The 19,920-nt window shown below is 42.8% G+C and overlaps 1 protein-coding gene across 1 annotated transcript in view; it reads left to right on the top strand.

Annotated features, from left to right (window-relative positions):
• The window catches only part of cpt1a2b (carnitine palmitoyltransferase 1A2b), an 82,240-nt gene that overhangs the window by 42,553 nt on the left and 19,767 nt on the right, over positions 1-19,920 (top strand). Inside the window, exons 11-13 of the mRNA XM_050069330.1 lie at positions 705-893; positions 6,053-6,158; positions 11,199-11,315. Coding sequence (XP_049925287.1) covers positions 705-893; positions 6,053-6,158; positions 11,199-11,315 — 412 coding nt within the window. The remainder of the gene's footprint in view (positions 1-704; positions 894-6,052; positions 6,159-11,198; positions 11,316-19,920) is intronic.

Raw genomic sequence — 19,920 nt, 5'->3', positions numbered from 1 at the left:
TGAACTCCATGTAGGCTGCCACCTCATCCTCGGGCTGCAAAGTTTCATGGCTGGAGTCCTCCACGTCGGTGACCAATGTGACCACGGGGTCAAAGGTTACACTTGTGTCACTGACTTTCAAAATAAAAGCAACTTCAGCTGGATAATAGTGATTTAGATGTTAGAATATTACACATATACTGCACAGCTTTTTACTTTGTTTTATTCTGAAAAGGATATCTATATATTTCGCTCTCACCTGCTGCCCGCCCATGGAGTTCATTCTTACATGTGAATTCATATATATACATGTTTTTACCTGTTACACAGCTTTTTGCAGGTTAACCTGGCAGTGCAGGCCTCTTAATTTCAAGTGTTCTCAGATTGTCTCTACAATGGGATGAAAACATAATTTATGAGAACATGGCAGAGGGAGGATGAGGTGTCGTAATCAGCTCCTTTTTGATAAAAGGTCAAATAAATCTTGGATGTTCTGAGTTCAGTGCCTCCTCTGAATCATTACAGGACATATGCAGTTTCCTCTGTCATCAACTTCCTGTGCTCTGACACTCTGTCTGTGGCCTGAGGTGAACTTTGTTTAAATGAGATTACACATCTGTGTCTATGATGATATTGATCATGAGTTCAGTCTGTGTTTCACTTTGTGTGTGTGTGTGTGTGTGTGTGTGTGTGTGTGTGTGTGTCTCTCTCTCTCTTTCTCTCAGGGTTCCCTGGTCTCAGATAAGGAAGCAGTACTTCAGCTCTGGCATCAACAAGCGATCGCTGGATGCCATCGAGAGGGCGGCGTTCTTCGTAACCCTAGATGATGAAGAGCAGGGCATGAAGGGAGACGACCCAGCGGGGAACCTGGACCGCTATGCCAAGTCTCTGCTCCACGGGAAATGTTACGACAGGTGAGGAAAGAGACCAGACCGGAGACTTGACAGAGGCAGCTGCAGTACGTTATCTCAGGCTGGATTCAGATTGAGATGAATCACCACGGCGTCTGCTTTTGATTCCTAAAATAACAACTGAAGAAGTCAGCCTTATCTACCATGTCTGATTTCACCAGTCATCCCAGATAATGAAAATGAGAGCCACACTGGCAGAGTCGACCCAGAGGTCATTACAGAAGGATTCCCCTTAAACACCAGCGCCGAGTTGGGTACGGGACAGAGGGAGGAAAACAGAAGTAAAACCTTTGAGTCACTAATTTTAGCATTTGTAGCCTCACACAGCCACTAGCATGTAGGGTCGGGTGCCAAACTCAGTACTTTTAAGGGCACTGGGGCTGCACCTATCATTTATTAGTCTGAGTCTGATGCTGCTCAATGTGCTCTACGAAAAACACACAAGAACCATGACTGGAACACGGAAAGTTTTCTGTAAGGAGAACATGTCGGAGCACCTGGAGGAAACCCACGCTGACACGGGGAGAACATGCAAAGTCCACACAGAGTGGCTCCCCACCCTGGGGTTCAAACCAGGAACCCTCTTGCTGTGAGGCGACCGTGCTAACCACTGCAACACCGTGTCACCCTGAATCATACCCTGAAAGTGTTATTCAAATTGACCAATAGGGGGCGCTACAAATGCAAAAAAATATCCTATCCAGCTTTCAACTTTTAAAGGTCCGTGCTGGCTTGAACCCCGAAATTGTTGCTTGCGGCTATTTGTCGATTAATCTAACAATTATTTTTCAATAGGTCGACTGATCTAACAACTAATTTATTTCATAACTATTCATGTTTTATTACTGGATTAATATAACATTTAAAGCGACACTTACCTTTCTGGAAATTTTACGCTTTTCTTTGTTTAGGTTAAAAAGCTATTAATAAGCTGATGGCACACTAAAATGTAAGTGAATTCCACCAGAGATCAAAACTCATAATTTTACCATTCTCATATGGTTCTAAGAAAACTCCGACCAATCATCTGTCTTCCCCACGTGGAGGCCTCCGACTGACATAACTGCTCGCGTAACAGGGACGCTTGTGGGTATAAACTTTTCTCCGTAACAATTTCAGACAAATGCGGACCACCTCTTCCACCTCCAGCTGCTCCAACAGGGAAATCAGTTGGCAAAAGAAAGAGTATAGCAGAAAAAGCTAACACTAAGAGAGAACTCGATGCTGCAAGAGCCAAAACTCGGGTCAACATCGGCTCTGCGTTCGAGCGATGGCGAAGACTGATGCAGCTTCATCCTGAGACAAAAAGGGACGAGATGGTCGCAGAGTTTCTGCTGGACGAGTATTTTTAGTTTGCCTGTAATGTAACATATAACGTTACATATGACAACACAGCATCCAGTTGCTAATGGCTAACGTTAGCCTACTGTAGCGTATCCTCTGAAACATTCACGTTATCTTCCTTGTGCATTTCCACTTACTAGTAACGTTAACACTACTATCTAACGTTAGCACTGTAACCTTATTCTAAAACCCATCAGTCATCACTGACTCCGGTTGAGATTTAAAACTTGTAACATTACACTCACTCTCCTCTTCCGTGTATCTAATGTTACCATGCCAACGCTTACGTCTATCATAGATGTAATGAGGGCGTAATAGAGGAGGGAGGAGTTGTGGATGTTCAAATTTTTTCAAGTGCTGTGTGAAATGCAGGAAAGGTAAGAGTAGCTTTAGATAACCCCAAATATAAATGACAAAAACTTGTCACATGAATGATGTGAATGATGTCTTTAAGTGGCCGCGGGCCCAGTTCTGCCGTAGCCGGAGTACTGCGGTATGACGGTAACCACAAAAGCAGTACAGCGGCTCATGTTCACTGCGGTAAGTTACCGTCACCGCGAATGCCGCCCAGCCCTACCTGTGACACATACATTCATTTAATCACTGTATATCACAGCAGTCATTTCATTGAACTGGAGAATCAGGATTTTTTCTTAGGTACTTGAAACTGAAATGGTTGTAACATGGATTTAGAGATCATTACTGGCAAATGTGTTTTTGCATCAGTGTGGGGAGAGGTCGGGAACATCATGGTCTGTAATGTTAGTTTAAGCCGTGTTCTGACTCGTGCGTGCCTGCAACAGTAAATAGAACATATAAAACAGCTGAATATCAAAGTTAGATGATGCATGTAGAATCATGTGTGGCGGTGGAGAGAGTTGAAGTGACTCCTACTAACAGACACGCTCCCTGTGTTGATAACCCTGATAATATCATGCTTGGGTGGGGACAAAAAGTAAACAGGATGTTGCTTTCTGCTGCCAGATGCTTTGGAGTGCTGCAGTTGTTCTCCTGAGAGAGAGACAGGTCATTTTCACTCTGCAGGCGAGGTTTTCAGCCGCATCTCCTTCTGTAGAGGAATCCATGCTTTCACTGCATGCAGCCTACAGTATTGTGCCTCACTGGCGCTTGTTTTGCAAATGGATTAAGTCAATGAATCGCCCCGCCCCTTAAGGCCTACAGGTTCATGTCAAATCCACAGGTGGGGAGTCGGGGGGGCTGCCAGGTTTAGACAATAGGTGGAAGTGCTGCGAAATGCCCCGAAGCCTGAAAGCCACTCATGGAGCTCTGTGACCAGCAGTCATTTCATTGAACTGGAGCAGGGGAGCTGCTGAGTTCAACTTCAGACAGGAGGCACAAACACTCACAGGAGCCAATACTGCCACTGCAGCACCGCAGCTCTGATCTGCTGGCATAGTTTCGACATGTGGTCTGTTTTCTTTTCTCTGTCATATTCGTAACAGCCCAGTATCACTGCGAGACGAGCAGACACACACTCTGATAGACCGAGACAGATGATAATCTCTATGTGTGATTAGAAAAGAGCCGAGGAGCAGGACCGTCTACGACACACTCCTGGAGCTTGTTCAAAAGCTACATTAGTGTTATCACAGAAAAAGTAAAGTACTGGTAAAAGATACTGTTGGGTACCAGTTCAAATGTGAACCAACCCTATGAGCATGACTTTCGCCTTGGGACAGGCATTTTAAGTCATTTCCATATTTGAGTGTTCCCATTCAATTATCATAGAGTGAAATAAAGGGTGTGTTCCAACTACAGGGGGATCACACTCCTCAGCCTACCCGGTAAGGTCTACTCCAGGATGCTGGAGAAGAGGGTCCGGTCGATAGTTGAACCTCAGATTGAGGAGGAGCAATGTCGTTTTCATCCCGGACTCGGAACTGTGGACCAGCTCTTTACCCTCGCCAGGGTGCTGGAGGGGGCATGGGAGTTCACCCAACCAGTCCACATGTGTTTTGTGGATTTGGAGAAGGCTTATCACTGTGTCCCCAGGGGCATCCTGTGGGGGGTGCTCCGGGAGTATGGGGTTGGTGGCCCCTTGCTAAGGGCCATCCAGTCCCTGTACCGAAGGAGCATGAGTCTGGTTCGCGTGGCCGGAAGTAAGTCGGACCTGTTCCCGGTGAGAGTTGGACTCCGCCAGGGCTGCCCTTTGTCACCAGTTCTGTTCATAACTTTAATGGACAGAATTTCTAGGCGCAGCCGAGTGGTGGAGGGTGTCAGGTTCGATGACGGGAGGATCTCGTCCCTGCTTTTTGCGGATGACGTGGTCCTCCTAGATCAATCGAACAGTGACCTCCAGCTCTTGCTGGGACGGTTCGCAGCCGAGTGTGAAACGGCTGGGATGAGAATCAGCACCTCCAAGTCTGAGGCCATGGTCCTCAGCTGGAAAAGGGTGGATTGCCCACTCCAGGTCAGGGGGGAGGTCCTGCCTCAGGTGGAGGAGTTTAAGTATCTCGGGATCTTGTTCACGAGTGAGGGTAGGATGGAGCGGGAGATTGACAGGCGGATTGGGGCGGCGTCAGCAGTGATGCAGGCGCTTAACCGGTCCGTTGTGGTGAAGAGGGAGCTTAGCCAGAAAGCAAAGCTCTCGATTTACCGGTCGATCTACGTCCCAACCCTCACCTATGGTCCTGAGCTCTGGGTAGTGACCGAAAGAACGAGATCGCGAGTGCAAGCAGCCGAAATGAATTTCCTCCGTAGGGTGGCTGGGCTCAGCCTTAGAGATAGGGTGAGGAGCTCGGACATCCGGGAGGGAGTAGAGCCGCTGCTCCTCCACATCGAGAGGAGCCAGTTGACGTGGTTTGGGCATCTGGTAAGGATGCCTTCCGGACGCCTCCCTTGGGAGGTGTTTCGGGCATGTCCAACCGGGAGGAGACCTCAGGGCCGCCCCAGGACACGCTGGAGGGACTACATCACCCGGCTGGCCTGGGAACGCCTCGGGGTTCCCTCGGAAGAGCTGACGGAAGTGGCTGGGGAGAGGGCTGTCTGGGCCTCTTTGCTGAGGCTGCTGCCCCCGCGACCAGTACCCGGATAAGCGGAGGACGACGAGTACGAGAACGAAATAAATCCAACTTAAATCAAGTGTAGTTTGAAATTCATTTCTTAAACAAACAGGCTTCAGTTAGTCTGGTTAGATGCAGCACTGAAGGAGAATCTTTGGAGCTGCTGTCCTGGTCAGTTCAATGTCTGCCTGGTTACCAAGAGCTCACAGCAGCAGTGGCTAACATGCGACACTGAGCCGTTGTGCAGTCCGAACAAACTTGCAATATGAGACAAAATGAAAAGACACATTTCCTCCATTGTTTCTCTCCACTGGAGTTTTCTTTCTGGCTGTTGCCCCTCCCCCCAGTGTCTGGCGTTTGGCACAGCAGCTGAGCTATCCTCCCTCTGTCTCCACACTTATGCTTGCTCTCTATCTGTGTGCAGTCCACATCCTCCTCCTCTTCATCATCATCATCCCCCTGAATATCACTATCTGCCCTGCTGAAAGTCTGAGTTATGTAATGATACTGTGCGACACGTTCCTCTGTCTTCATGCTGTGTCCAGCTGCCACATTTTCTTCACTGATTCTTGGTAAAAAAAAAACAGACTCAGTGTGCAAATACTTTTAATCTGACTAAATAAATGTCATTTTTGAAAACCACTGTAGCCGACCATTGCAAGGCCGACCTGCTCTGCCTATAGGAATCAAATGTTTATAACAGTGCACTTAATTAATTTCCTAAAATCTAAGCTCCTTTAAATGCAAGGTCATACTTTCTCACATTTCCTCCATGTCTCCTCTCTCGTCCCTCAGGTGGTACGATAAATCCTTCTCCATCATCATTTACAAGAATGGGAAGAGTGGACTGAACGCAGAGCACTCCTGGGCCGATGCACCGACCGTGGCTCACCTTTGGGAGGTGTGTGTGTGTGTGTTCATTGGCTTTTGTCTCACAAGTGTGTTTGAGCAGCTATCCACCACACTCTGTGACTCACAAAGGAAGAAAGTGAAAGAGTCGGTGCTGCTGGAGTCAGAGACCCATTTCCGAGAAGCGGCTGTGTAGAGGAGAAGTGCTGGATGAGAGAGCAGCACAAATGATTATTACTCTGCAGCTGCTTGGCATCATGTCACCACCACGGCTACCACTGCGGCTGCACGACAGCATGAGGGATTCAGGGCCGGCTGATGTGGCTTAGAAACAGTATCTCAATATTTTTAGGCAGTGCTGTGACATACAAAACATATCTTGATATTTTCTTTGAATAACTGTTTGATTTAATATCTGTTTTGATTTAACCCTTTGATGATGAAATCTGAAATTAAATTTAGAGGGAACACAGCTCGTATGTGACGTTTCAGAGGGCTCTTATTCTGAAAATACACATCAGAATGTCCTGTTATCGTCGAGTGAGACTCTGAGGTGGTGCACTGTCATTCTGAAGGCAGATTGTTCTTCGGAAGTTTATTCTTTATCATTCAGTTTGACTAAATACTCACATAGTTGGAATCTCTGAAACACAGTTTGCAGGCGAGAGTTGTTTTTTTAAAAAAAATATCATTCATTTTATTTAACATTTAATATTTGTTCCTTTTGTTTTATTTATTTCAGTGTTTTTATTTATCATTAACTGACTGACTTATTGAATGAATTTAAACTTGCTGATCATGTTCAACAGAAAGTAACTTTTATTTTAAAATCAGTGCTGACACATTCGGAGCAGATTCATGGTGCTGCTACCGTCCACAGCAATTTTTTTTTGTTGCTACAAATGCGCCTTTGAGGCAGCGATACCCGTGGCCATCATGTTTTCAGGTTTTTCGTACGTCTGTGTACGTACTAGACTTGCACCGATTACAATTTTTTGGGCCGATACTGATTTCCAATTTGCAGAGTGTTTGGACGGCGGATTGCAATTTCATTTTTTTCAAACCACTTTACAGCTCACAAGATATTGCAGTATTTTCTATCTTTGCTTTATTAGAACATTTTAACCAAGATACAACCAGCTTTTCAATAATCATCTCAAACAAACACAAACAGTGACACAGGTTAAGAAACATTTTCCTTTTTGCTCAAATATAACTTCAGGTACAGTATTAAAATAAATAAGTAAAAAAGGCATACATAAATAAAAACATGGATAAATAAAATAATAATTCTTGGTGTAGAGCATTTGTGGGTAATTTCTTGAATAGACAAAAAAGTAAAAATATCTCCTATGGAAAATTCACACAGGTCTTCAGGACGCGCCCGCCAGTAAGCGTGCGGACACGCGCATCTTCGTCACGCGGACATGCGCCTCGTCAGTTTCAAGCGGCACAGTGCAGCAGTGAGAGCTCTGCAGTTCAGTTTAACACGGACAGTTAACAACTTTCTCCTGGTGAGAAGCCGCCCATGTTTCACTATCTCACATCGCCCAAGCCGTGAGTTGCACATATGCATGTGTGTGCTGCTGATGTTACATGATGTCAATCATGCGGCGCGCCGGAAATTTGACCGGCGTTTTAAATCGGCATATTTTAGACTGACCGGCCGGTCGCAGGTCATGGCCGATCACATACATACATATATCCCACACTCCTGAACGCGATAGCTGAAGAACGCCTTGAGGGATTTTTTTTCAACTTTGGCACAAACGTCCACTTGGACTTACTGATGAACTAATGAGGATTTGGTCGTCAAAGGCCAAAGGTCACTGTGACCTCACAAAAACATGATTTTGGCCATAACTCATTTGATAATAATAAAAAACAGAAAAAATGCAACCAAACTGAACGGTATCGGACTGTTTGGTGGAAATGGGGCTTAAAAGGTGACTAAAAATGGCAACCACATTTTCAGTTTCAGCAGCCTAAAGCTGATGTCTTGTTTCCAGCCTGGAAACCACTTTTAGAAATTCGTGTTGAGCTCTGTGTTCGACTCATTGCCCAGCCCTGAAGTGAGTCATTGTTCTGTGATGCAATAACTCCAAAACAGATCCCACAAGTAGATATTTGTTTGTTGGACACTTGACAGCTGCACTGAAAAGATTGTGTAACAGCTGCAGTTAAGAGGTCAAATATCTGCATAGTCCTGCAGGTGTTTTTCAACAATACAAAAAACAGCTGAATAAGATATAAATTGATAATATAATATTACTTTATATGGCACCCTTCAAAACAGTGGGACAATGTGATTCACACATTATACAAAATAATACATAAAAACAAAAACATCACCCAAAAAAATGAAAAAGCAACAACAAACCATATCAATCACAGTTACAGAAAGTCAGGCTTATAAAAGTGATTTTTTATAGTGATGTAACAGAAGATAGTGAGGTTGCAAGGCAGATTTTAACATTGAGATTGTTCCAAAGTTTTGGGACCCTGACAGCAAAAGTACAACGTCCCTTACTTGTAAGTCTAGATTGAGACAGTGATCATTTTGTTGATAAAAACTATGACGACAATTTTTCGTCAAACACAGTTTTTCCATGACGAAAACAAGATGATGACGAGCTGAAAATAGATCTTGATCATAAAAACTAAGATGAAATCTATGTCTCTATCAGACTGTAAGACACTGAAAGCCAAGAACGGCCGTGCTTGTCATTATCTTCAGATGCAACATGAGCGACAGTGCTGGTGAACTCCAGTAAATAGTCTGCACCAGGATGTTTCAGTAGGCAACAGAAACAGTCAGAGCGGAGCAGTGTCAGCCATCGGTGCGAGTTGTGAGCTGTAATTCAGCAGTAAATTCAGGCTTTAATCAAGTTATGTTTCTGCTTCTTAACAGTCACAGGGATAAGTCAGAGTTTACAATGAACCTGGGGACAAATCCTAGTTGTCTCACATTAGTTATTTGTTGAGAGCATAAATAGAGAGATGTTGAGCTTTTCAGATGATGATCAGTAAGTGTGTGCTCGTAAATCAGCCCTTAAACCTGTCACACACTGCTGGAGACATGACACACACATTATCTTATACAACCTGTCACCTTGAGTCTGATTTATGATCCAAGAATCAGCCTCACTGGGTTAGTTTAAAGATAAAAAAAACATAGAAAACATAATGACTAAAAGTCGACTAAAATGTGATGAATTTTCGTTGACTGGGACTACGAAGGATAAAAGTGACTAAAATGTGATTTAAACTAAAAAACATTTTTGTCTCAAGACTCAGTCTAAAATCTAAAATAGCTGTCAAAATTAACACTTGATCAAGGGACAATTTTTAGTAATTTTTTGTATAAAGATCTGAGATTTCGTGCACATAGATGGGGCATAAAAGTTCACAGATGTATAGTGGTGCTGGATTATGTAGTGCTTTAAAAGCAATGATTAAAACTTTAAACCAATCCTGAAGTTACCAGGAACCCAATGCAGGGTCGCTAAAATGGGGGTTATGTGATTGCTTTTGTTTGATCCAGTTAAAAGGCAGTGTTTTGTACAATCTGAAGGCGTGAGTGTGCTTTATTGTTCAGGCAGGTAGAGAGTAAATTACAGTTGTCAATTCTGGAGAAAATAAAGGCATAAATAACTGTCTTCAGGTCAGCAAATAAAAGAAATGATCTGATTTTTGAAACCAGTCGAAGTTGGTAAAAACAGGACTGAACTACATTATTGACATGACTGTCAAAAGACTGTTGATATTATTAGAGTTGAGTGTCATCAGCATGACAATGGAAAGAGATTTTATGATTTAAAATGAATCTGCCTGGAGGAAGCATGTAAATATAGAACAGAGGAGGACCTATGACAGAGCCTTGGGGTACTCCATAGGGCATAATGGTAGTAGATGATGATAAGTTACCAAGAGTGACTGTGAACTATCTGAAAGTTAGAAGATGAACCATTTGTGGGCAGTGTCTGTGTCTCCTACAGTGAATAATAATGGTCAGTTCTAGAGAAAATAAAGGCATGAATAATTACCCCCAAGTCACAGAATGATGGAAATTAAATGATTTTTTTTAAACCATTTGAAGTTGATAAACAGAATGAAACTACATTATTGACTTGACTTTTGAAAGTTAAATTGGATTCAAAGATAACCCCTAGATTTCTGGCATTGGACTGTACAGAAGGCGCAAAGTTAGGAAATGTATCATTGAACACTGAAGTGTCCGGTGGCCCAAAAAATATTATTTCAGACTTTTTGTCATGGAGTTGGAGGAAGTTATTTGACATTCAGTACTTGATGTCCTTTAGAATATTTTTAAAATAAGTCTGTTTGGGGATCCTGGTTTTGTAGACACATAGAGCTGAGTGTCATCAGCATGACAATGGAAAGAAATTTACAGAATAGCAGAGGACCTAATTCAGAGCCTTGTGGTTCACCGTAGTGCATAATGGCAATAGATGATGATAAGTTACCAAGAGTGACTGTAAACTGTCTGAGAGTTAGGAGATGAACCATTTGGGGAAAGTGTCTGCTCCTACAGTGTCCTACTGTGATCAACTGTTGTCAGATCGAGGCTGACACAACATCAGACAGATAATAAAAACAAGCACATAGATGCCTCATTGAATGTGTGATGCAGAGAGTGCAGGCAGTGGTCTGCTGAGCGGTGGGATGAAGACAAGGGCTTTGATGACTCATTCTCTGGAGTACATATTTAGCATGTGTCCACTGTTGATGGCGTGGGTGCTCAGTTATGATGGAAAGACCACTGTGTGGGTGTGCTGAAGCGCTAATCGGACCGTGAAACTGTAGCTTAAATGCTACATTATCACACCCACTGCGGTGAAGCTCGTCTGTCTAGGTGGGAGCGGAATTTTCCCGAGGAACTTTTTCCATCAGTAGCGAGCACCTACTGCTTCTTGAATTAGTCATTTATTCCATTATCAGTGGTTCAACATGTAAAGAGGCATGCACAGGAAATGTGTGCATGAATGTGTCTGTATGAGAAAGATATTTGAATGATTTTGTGTTGGTGTGTGTTTGGATGTTAATATGAACCTGTTTCCTATCCCTCCAGTTCACTCTGGCCACAGACGCCTTCCAGCTGGGCTACACTGAGGACGGACACTGTAAAGGCGACGTGGACCGCTCACTGCCCCACCCACAGAGACTGGCCTGGGACATTCCCACCGAGGTACACACACTCTGCGACGTGTCTGTTAAAACGCTGAGCCCTCACGTACACGTGGACCCCACATGTGCAGTTGTGATCATATCGTTTTTCATATCACATGGGAGCGTTTTCATGCTCTTACCTGCACCTGCCTGTGCGAGCAGGCACACGTCTAAAGAGCTCTCAGGGCTGCCAGTGTTGTTGATTATGACATGAAACCAACACGCTTGAACAGTGGAGTCGTAGAGCTGTGTGGAGTTATCCCCATTAGACCTTCTTATATACAGCTGTCATCAGACATGTTGTTATGAACATGTGTAAACCTTTACAGGTGGAGTCTGTGATTCCAGTCCAGCATGTTTTGTCAAATTCTATCCGTCTCTTCTGTGTGCATGGGAAAAATATCAGGTGCTCAAACACAGCCTTGGCTCTGTCAATGTGAAACAAATTGGCTTGGACCGAGCCATGACACACTACTGTAGAACGTCATGCCCATGCACAGGACAAGGGAAAGACTGTGGGAAAAAGAGAAAGGCAGTTGGAGCGAGAGGAACATAAAACATCTGTCAGTACATGCTGACGTGCTGAAATCCATTTGTTTGATTGGCGACCTGCCTGCACTTCCTCTCACTGCACAAAAATGAAGCCAGAATATCTCTGAGGCCAGAGGCTGCGTGGTAGGGATCTCTGGGTTATCGAGTTCCAGCCCTGTCTGACCAATGACAAGCAGCACCATTGACGGCGGGCACACCAGCTGGCACACACTGCTGTCAATCATGACGTCAGACCTTCTTTTATAGCATCAAAAAATAATAATGAAAACCAAACCAAAAACAAACATCAGTAGTAAGAACTACTGAACATGACAGAAACATCTTTGGAAAAAATGTATTTGAGGTGCCACACTTTTAGTTTGGTTCCGGTATTTTTGTGACTTTTTTAGGAAAAGTTATTCAATAGTCAGTGTTTCATAATGAACATGAAATTGAATTTCCTGTTGAAGAAAAGTTTGTTTGCTGTTATAGTTTTTAGAAAGAAAATTGCAATTGTTGCATCTCTAACTGAGGAGCTGACTCCTGAGCGGTTAAAATTTATCTTGATTAAATGCATTGATTTAAAGAGTTGGTAGCAGTTATAATAATGATACTTTTATCCTTTGAATGAGAAAACAAAAGCGTCTTTGCTCTCCTGGAGGATGATGAGCGACCGCTTCCTGCACAGAGAGCAATAACATTCCCACGTGCAGGTGTCAGAATACTAGTGAAAGACAAAGTCACATGAAGTTAAAAACACAACTATGGAAAACAATCAAGTCAAATCCTTTCACTTACAGACAAGGTTGTTTTTATTCCAGTTTTACTTTCTAATTCATTTCTTATGTCATTATTGATAATGAGGTCAGACGTGCGCCCACAGATGATACATCCCAACAGTCTGAAGTTACTGTGGAACATATTTAACACCACATATACATGCACTGTATGTGGCGCTGAACTCTACAAAACACAATGTGTGATAAAGGCTGTAAAAGCAGCGTATGTAGAAATACAATAGTTTTTCTATTAATGATGCGTTTATGAGTCTCATAGTTTTTGCAGATGTGTATTTTGGCTTCTTTCTTTAAGTTTGACTTGACGACCCGCACTGAGAAAAGTGTGAGTAGGAAAAATACAGGACTAACTCCTGTTATTGCCAGTAAGCCACACTAACTGGCACAAACTGGTCTACAGATCCTCAAAGTGCCACAGCTCAGTGTGATGCTGCTGGTGTCTCCCATTGAAAACATGTGCTGTGAAAGAATCTCACTATATAATGTGGAAAACTCTGTGTGTGTGTGTGTGTGTGTCCCACGTTTTTCTACTCACTGACGTGGTCAATCTATGTGAAACTGCACATAGGCATTGAGGACTGGCATAGGTAGAAGGTGACACAGCTACCAATGGGTATGGACTTGTTTATATGATTTGCAGAAGCAAACTCTTCCTGTGGCAAAGGTGCAAAGTCTTTTGCCTTTTAACCCTCTAAATGTTGACTTAGCCTTTTTTTTTTTTTTTTTTTGTCTCCACGCTGCCAACAGCCGTGGCCAGAGACTTTATGGGTGTGTTCCAAATTGTCCTGTTTACTTCTGGTAGGTACTGCAGCTGCCCTTAAAAAGTACCTACTGTTTTATGCACACAATCAGGACTTCATCATAATGATCCCTGAACTTTGACTCTCTCTTATATCCGTTACCATGGAGATAATGCCGTTCACTGAGACAGAGGTCAACCCGCAGACATCTGTGTTGTTATTTTGCAATAAGTAAAAACTGCACACATTGTAGATTCTGACATATTATATCCAGGATAATAAATAAAAAGAGGCTGAACATGTCTCTGTTTTCGTTATTTGATAGTTATGCTCCTTTGTTGTTGGTTATATCATTATATTATATATTATTTTATTCAATCAAACAATTAATGTTGCTATTATTACTGCTGTCATTCATCATTGCGACTTCTGGCAGTCGATGTGACACACTGTCCGCTGTGCAGATGAACAGCTGGTATTTTTGGCACGCTGCATTTGACACACTGTATTGAGACATACTAAATTTTTCTGGCACACTCTCTAGTACGGTAGTTTGGGGATTTGAACGGTTGGCTGTCCGTCCGTTCATCTGTCCATCATATCCGTGTGAACGCGATATCTTAAGAATGCCTTCAGGGATTTGTTTTTCAAATTTGGCACAACCATCCAGTTGGACTCAGCGATGCACTGATTAGATTTTGGTGGTTATATGTCAAATGTCACCTTGCATCCTTCTCATTCTCATGAATGCTTTATCTCAACAACACCTTCAGGGAGTTTCTTTGGATTTGGAGCAAACATTTACTTACTGTTAAGAATTTGGTGATCATAGGTCAAAGGTAAAGGTCACTATTTTTTCTCTGAGTTTTCTCAAATTTGGCACAAACATCCACCAGGACTGAACGATGAACTGATTAGAATTGGGATGTCAAAGGTCACTGTGACCTCACAAAACTCAAGAATTCATACGCTAACTCTGACAAAACGTCTTAAAGGACATAACTGTCATCATACACTTCTGCCCACAAAGGTCGGCACTGACCTCTGTGTTGATGTCCAGGTGCAGCACAAAGTTAGTGATTGCATAGACTGAGCATGCTCCACTTACAAATATAATCTCTGCTTCCACACTCCAGTCACTACTGGGTTGGAATCACAGCCGCTGCTGCTGCAGTAAGGACAAAGCCTTTGTGCATAGGGCGCCCCAACATCGACTCCTAAATACTTTATCTCAGTATCTCAGAAGTTTGTTTGTCTACAGATCTTTTGTTAAAGTTGGAAGTGTTAATGAATCAAATTGGCTGAATCTATGGACAAATGTTTTCAACACACAAGTGTGTGCACATTTTAGGGCTGCAACTAATGATTATTTTCGTTGTCAATTTATAGAATGTCAGAAAATAGTGAAAAAATGTAGATCAGTGTTTCCACAAGCTCAAGATGACGTCCTCAAATGTCTTGTTTGGTCTACAACTACAAGATATTCAGTTAATTGTCATAGAGGAGGAAAGAAACCAGAAGATATTCACATTTAGGAAGCCTGAATCTTTTCATAGCTGCACGCTGGTCGCCTTTCAGTGGAATTCTTTTACGTTACTGTTCTGTTTAAACAGAAAGAGCAGTTGTTGCACATGAACATATTTGCTCATGTGTACAGTGTAAAAAAGTCTGTGGCTCCTCTCTAAGGCAGGACTGTGCTCGACCCTGCTCTGTTATGAAACTGTTTTAAATCTTTGCTCATAAAAACAAATCTGTGCACATCCCTGACAACACGTAGCATGTTAAAATCTGTCTGGGTGTTAGTTTCACTTTGACTTCATGAGAAACAGTTGAAGGATTTGAGACTTCATCAAGACTTCTTCCTTTGGATTCACACACAAGGTGCGGCTCCTGTAAAAACACACGGTGCAATGAGAGGTGCAGGCGTCCATAAGGAGGTCAGGTTTGATGACAATCAGACCACAGGCTGAGAAGATATTAAAGATTAATCTCTGACATTTAACCGACTGACAAACCAACTTAGAGTGAATCAGACTCACATCACATATCTCTGTACTGAACACTTCGTATTCTGAGTGCGTGAAGTGTGTTCACACTGCATAGTGCAGGAAAATGTAGTTTATTACTGACACGCTCAAAACGATGACGGACACTTCTCACCCTCAGCGGTCGCCATCTTTGTGACTAGGGTTAAAGTCACAAAGTAAATCTAGCTAACTTGCTAGTGAGCTACAGCGACACATTTTAATCAGCATTGATGTTGTGGTGTAATTGTGGTTCATGTGTGCGCCGAAATAGCTGTCAAATGTTAGTGATAATGCTCCACTGTCCGTTTGCAATTTGCTGTTTAAAAAGAAGATGGAGAAGAAGAGGCGGTTAAAGAAATGCCATTGTCACTTGTCGATTTGAGATGATGCAGTTTGTGCACCAGGCAAGAAGTACGTAGTGCATAACGTACTGCACTGAAGTGCACTAACAGATTAATGTGATTTAAGACACACTCAGTGATGATTTACATGTGATGCCCTCTTGTTTTATTGTGGTCAAAGCTGTGGTCCTCTGTATGTACCTCTTATACATCACCATTGTGCAGCATCTGAGTCACTGCACACGATTCACTTTCACTTTGACTCGGCTGGTTTGGGCCGGTTCGAGATGCCTTATCTCTTCCTGTGTGGCTTGCCTTACTCTGACATCCTGGTTCAGAGAGTACTGTGGTTCTTTACCAGCTTTCACAAGCTGCAGTAACAAACACAGGAAACTGCTTGACGTGTTTTGGTCATCGTCTTGAGAATGGACTTTTTGGTGTAAAATATGGTGTAAAGTTGCAAAATTCCCTCTAATGTGATCATTTATTCCCCCCCAGATTATTTATTTGCCATTTTAACCTTTACCGAACAGCGATTCGATGTAAAACAGGAGGAGAGTCGCTATATAACCCAAGCTCTCTCAACTTTTCAAGTATAATAAATGCACAATAGACACTCGCAAAATGTCAGAAAACACATCTTTTTGTATCTTTATCTATTTTCCATAAAGATCATTTTGGAGCCGTCATCACAGTGACATCATGCTATCACCTGGAGGTGCAGCTGCCTCTCCCCCACAGGGCTGTAGGCTCCACAGGAGTGTTAACATGTGTTTGTCTTGTTGTGTTATTGGGAGCCAGAATAGAAGGCTCAAAACTATATATAAATATCTTGGAGGAAAGCGTTCAAGTGTGGTCCTCGTTTGTAAGATTGGCTTCCTGTGACATCATCCATCCACTGAGTGAGAGCATACGGGTCGGCCAGTCTGGTCCCGTTGGTCAGTGTTTACTTATTCAAGTAACACTGGCGGTCCCGGAGAGTGAGTGACCTGACATGGTGCGTTGGTAAATTCAGTCTGACGCTCTACACTAAAATGAGAGCCCTGTTGGTGGAAGAAACGCAGCGTTATATTTCTACATGAATGAACCAACGGTTAAGTTAATCACACATTCACTCTGCTCGGCGCTCTGCTGCCACTGAAGTTGGATGTCAAGCAAGAAGACTTCACTGGTTAGTGTCCTGAGTTCAGTCAGTGGGAAACATGCACCTGTCCCAACTTAATTATGCAGTAATGCAGCATCAAACTCCGACTGACTCATCATCCCAACCTTTTTGGAATTGGGGTTGTAATGTCCTGATGCAGCTTTTAGAATATGTATTAGACCTAATGGTTCATGTGCACTCAGAGCAGCTCGTGCATTATTCTGATATCTGAATAATAAGTTAATTAGTAATTATACACACACAGGAAGTCAGTGGATGAAGTCAGCCAATTTGTCTGTGGGTTAAATTTCCTCAGAGTTGTTGTTGCCATGTTACAGAAGCAGAGAGGGGAAAACGCAGTGTGTCTCTCAACCCCTTCACGTTACTACTGTCTGATGTAATAAGGGCCCAAAACATAATCTTTAAAAAGAAAAAAGCAGTAGGCTGAAGGCATTTATGATCCAAAATCAATGTTGGCAACCAAGATAACATGTTTCCCCAACGTTAGCATGAAGCTAAATGTAGCAGTGACTGTAACTTAGAAGAATGTCACTTTCTACTGTAAAAGCTTAAGAAAAGCAGACATGTTCCAGCACGAAATTAATCCAAAATCAATGCCTGTACTGAAGATGACGTTTCCCTGAGGTTAGCATGTAGCTACATGTAGCAGTGACAGTTATGTAGATTAACTGCACTTTGTACTGTAAAGAATCAACAATAAGAGCCTCTAAACACAAGCAGACATGTTCCAGCAGGAATATGATTTGAAATCACCGTCAGCAACCAAGCTGACGTTTCCCTAATGTTAGCCTGTAGCTACATGTAGCAGTGACTGTGATGTAGAATAGCGTCTCTTTCTAGGAATCACCAGTAAAATCTTCTAAACACAAGTGCACATGTTCCGTAAGGAAGATGATCTGAAATCAACGTCAGCAACCAAGATGACGTTTCCCTGATGTCAGCATATAGCTACTTGAAGCAGTGACTGTAACTTAAAATAACGTCACTTTCTACTTCACAAATCACAAATCAACTTCAGCAACTCCAGCAACCGTGGAGTTAGCATGTAGCTACATGTAGCAGTGGCTGTAACGTAAACTAGCGTCACTTTCTACTGTAAATGATGTCTCTGTCTCATTGTGTCATGCGGATTACTGTTAATTTATTATGCTGATCTGTTCTGTACGACATCTATTGCACGTCTGTCCGTCCTGGAAGAGGGATCCCTCCTCAGTTGCTCTTCCTGAGGTTTCTACCGTTTTTTTTCCCCGTTAAAGGGTTTTTTTGGGGAGTTTTTCCTTATCCGCTGCGAGGGTCATAAGGACAGAGGGATGTCGTATGCTGTAAAGCCCTGTGAGGCAAATTGTGATTTGTGATATTGGGCTTTATAAATAAAATTGATTGATTGAAATTGATTGATGATGACCAGTTAAAACTTCTAAACACAGCAGACATGTTCCAGCAGAAACATGTTCAGAAATCAACGTCGGCGACCAAGATGACATGTTTCCCTGACGATAGCATGTAGCCACATGTAGCAGTGACTGTAATGTAAACACCTGCAGTAGCGTGCCTCGGGCAGACGAACATAGAAAGACATCCAACACATGATGACGTCAGCTTGGAGCCAAAGTAGAAAAAGATGTAAATTCAGATTCGGTCTGAAGCCTGAGGTTTTTACTGACGGGGATCACGTTTACTTTTTAGTTTTGCCTCATTATCTGAAACTCAGATACAGTGTGTGTGTGTGTGTGTGTGTGTGTGTGTGTGTGTGTGTGTGTGTGAAAAACAGTCGAACAAGTTCCCATTCTTTCACAAAATGCTGAGAAAGAAATCGAAAATGCCTCCAAAGAGTGATGCAAGCTTTATACTATTTCCTGTTTTGGTGCCAAATTCTAAAACAATCACTCTCTCAGTTGTAGAGGAAACTCAACTTGACAGGTAAGAGGCTTTCTGTTTGCTCCTGAATGAGTGCAGTCAGGTGAGTGTAAATGTGTATCAGATGTCAGCAATCAAATGATGTAACTAAGTAAACACACAGCACTCTGGTGCGGTCTGAACTGCGAGGTGGTTTCCTGTGGCAAAAGTCCCCCAGTTTTGCAGGTATTCAGTCTCTATCGTGGGCTCCGCTGAGGGGAAAGGATGGGAGTTTCCCTCAATGGACTGCGTGTGCAGATTGTTTATTTCACATTCCAAACAGCTGCTGAAAAGCAATTAGAAGAGAACAGTCCATAAAAACGTCCATTAATACATGCAGCAGTGAGGCTTTTAAAGAGCACTGCTTTCACTTTCATTCAGAGTCACTAAGTCTCAAAAGTATTCACCTTCTTTAGTGTTTTTCCTGTTTTGTTGCATTACAACTTAGGGCTGGGCGACACGGATCAATCACGGATTGAACACTTTTATATTTATTTACTGATAAAAAAAAAGACAGGAATTTTGTTCCCTGTTTGAAAATAAACAGCTCGAAACATGTCAATGAAAAATGATATAAGATCAACAGCAGAGCGTTAACGTTCTGCACACAGCACTGGAGCTACAGACGTTTAAAGGTTTGCAGCTCAGGACACTGAACTATAACATGACCATAAGAGGATCAGGTAGGTTTGAAACTATTAAAGATCTTTGTGGGCGGAGTTGAAAAGTTGTTTTCCATCACTGCATTTTTTAAACACATCTGTCGCTGTCACTGGGTGAGGTTACATGATGGCTTCTCATTCAGAATGAAATAAATCTGAATGAAATCATTTGGAATTAAAGTGTTTCCAGGTAGTTTACATGGGAAATATTCATTCTGAATGAACACAGAGATCAGTTTAATCGCCTGTATTCGGGTCCCCTCAAGGTTTGGGGCAGGGAAGGTTTCTGATTGGATAGGGGGCGGGGCAGATGTTATGTGTTTATGTTTACTGGAAGAAAACACTGTAGTCCTCGCTCCGGATAACAAGATGCTTGACGACGCCGTTCTTAGTGCCTTTTTCAGGCTTGTTTTGCTTATATTCTTGAAGCAGCAGTACGACAACAACCTTGTTCTGCTAATGCTT

Source organism: Epinephelus moara, chromosome 18, assembly GCF_006386435.1.
Source record: "Epinephelus moara isolate mb chromosome 18, YSFRI_EMoa_1.0, whole genome shotgun sequence".
NCBI classification, from domain to species: Eukaryota; Metazoa; Chordata; class Actinopteri; order Perciformes; family Serranidae; genus Epinephelus; species Epinephelus moara.
Note: the sequence above shows the minus strand (reverse complement) of the source record. Positions and strands in the feature narration are given on the sequence as shown.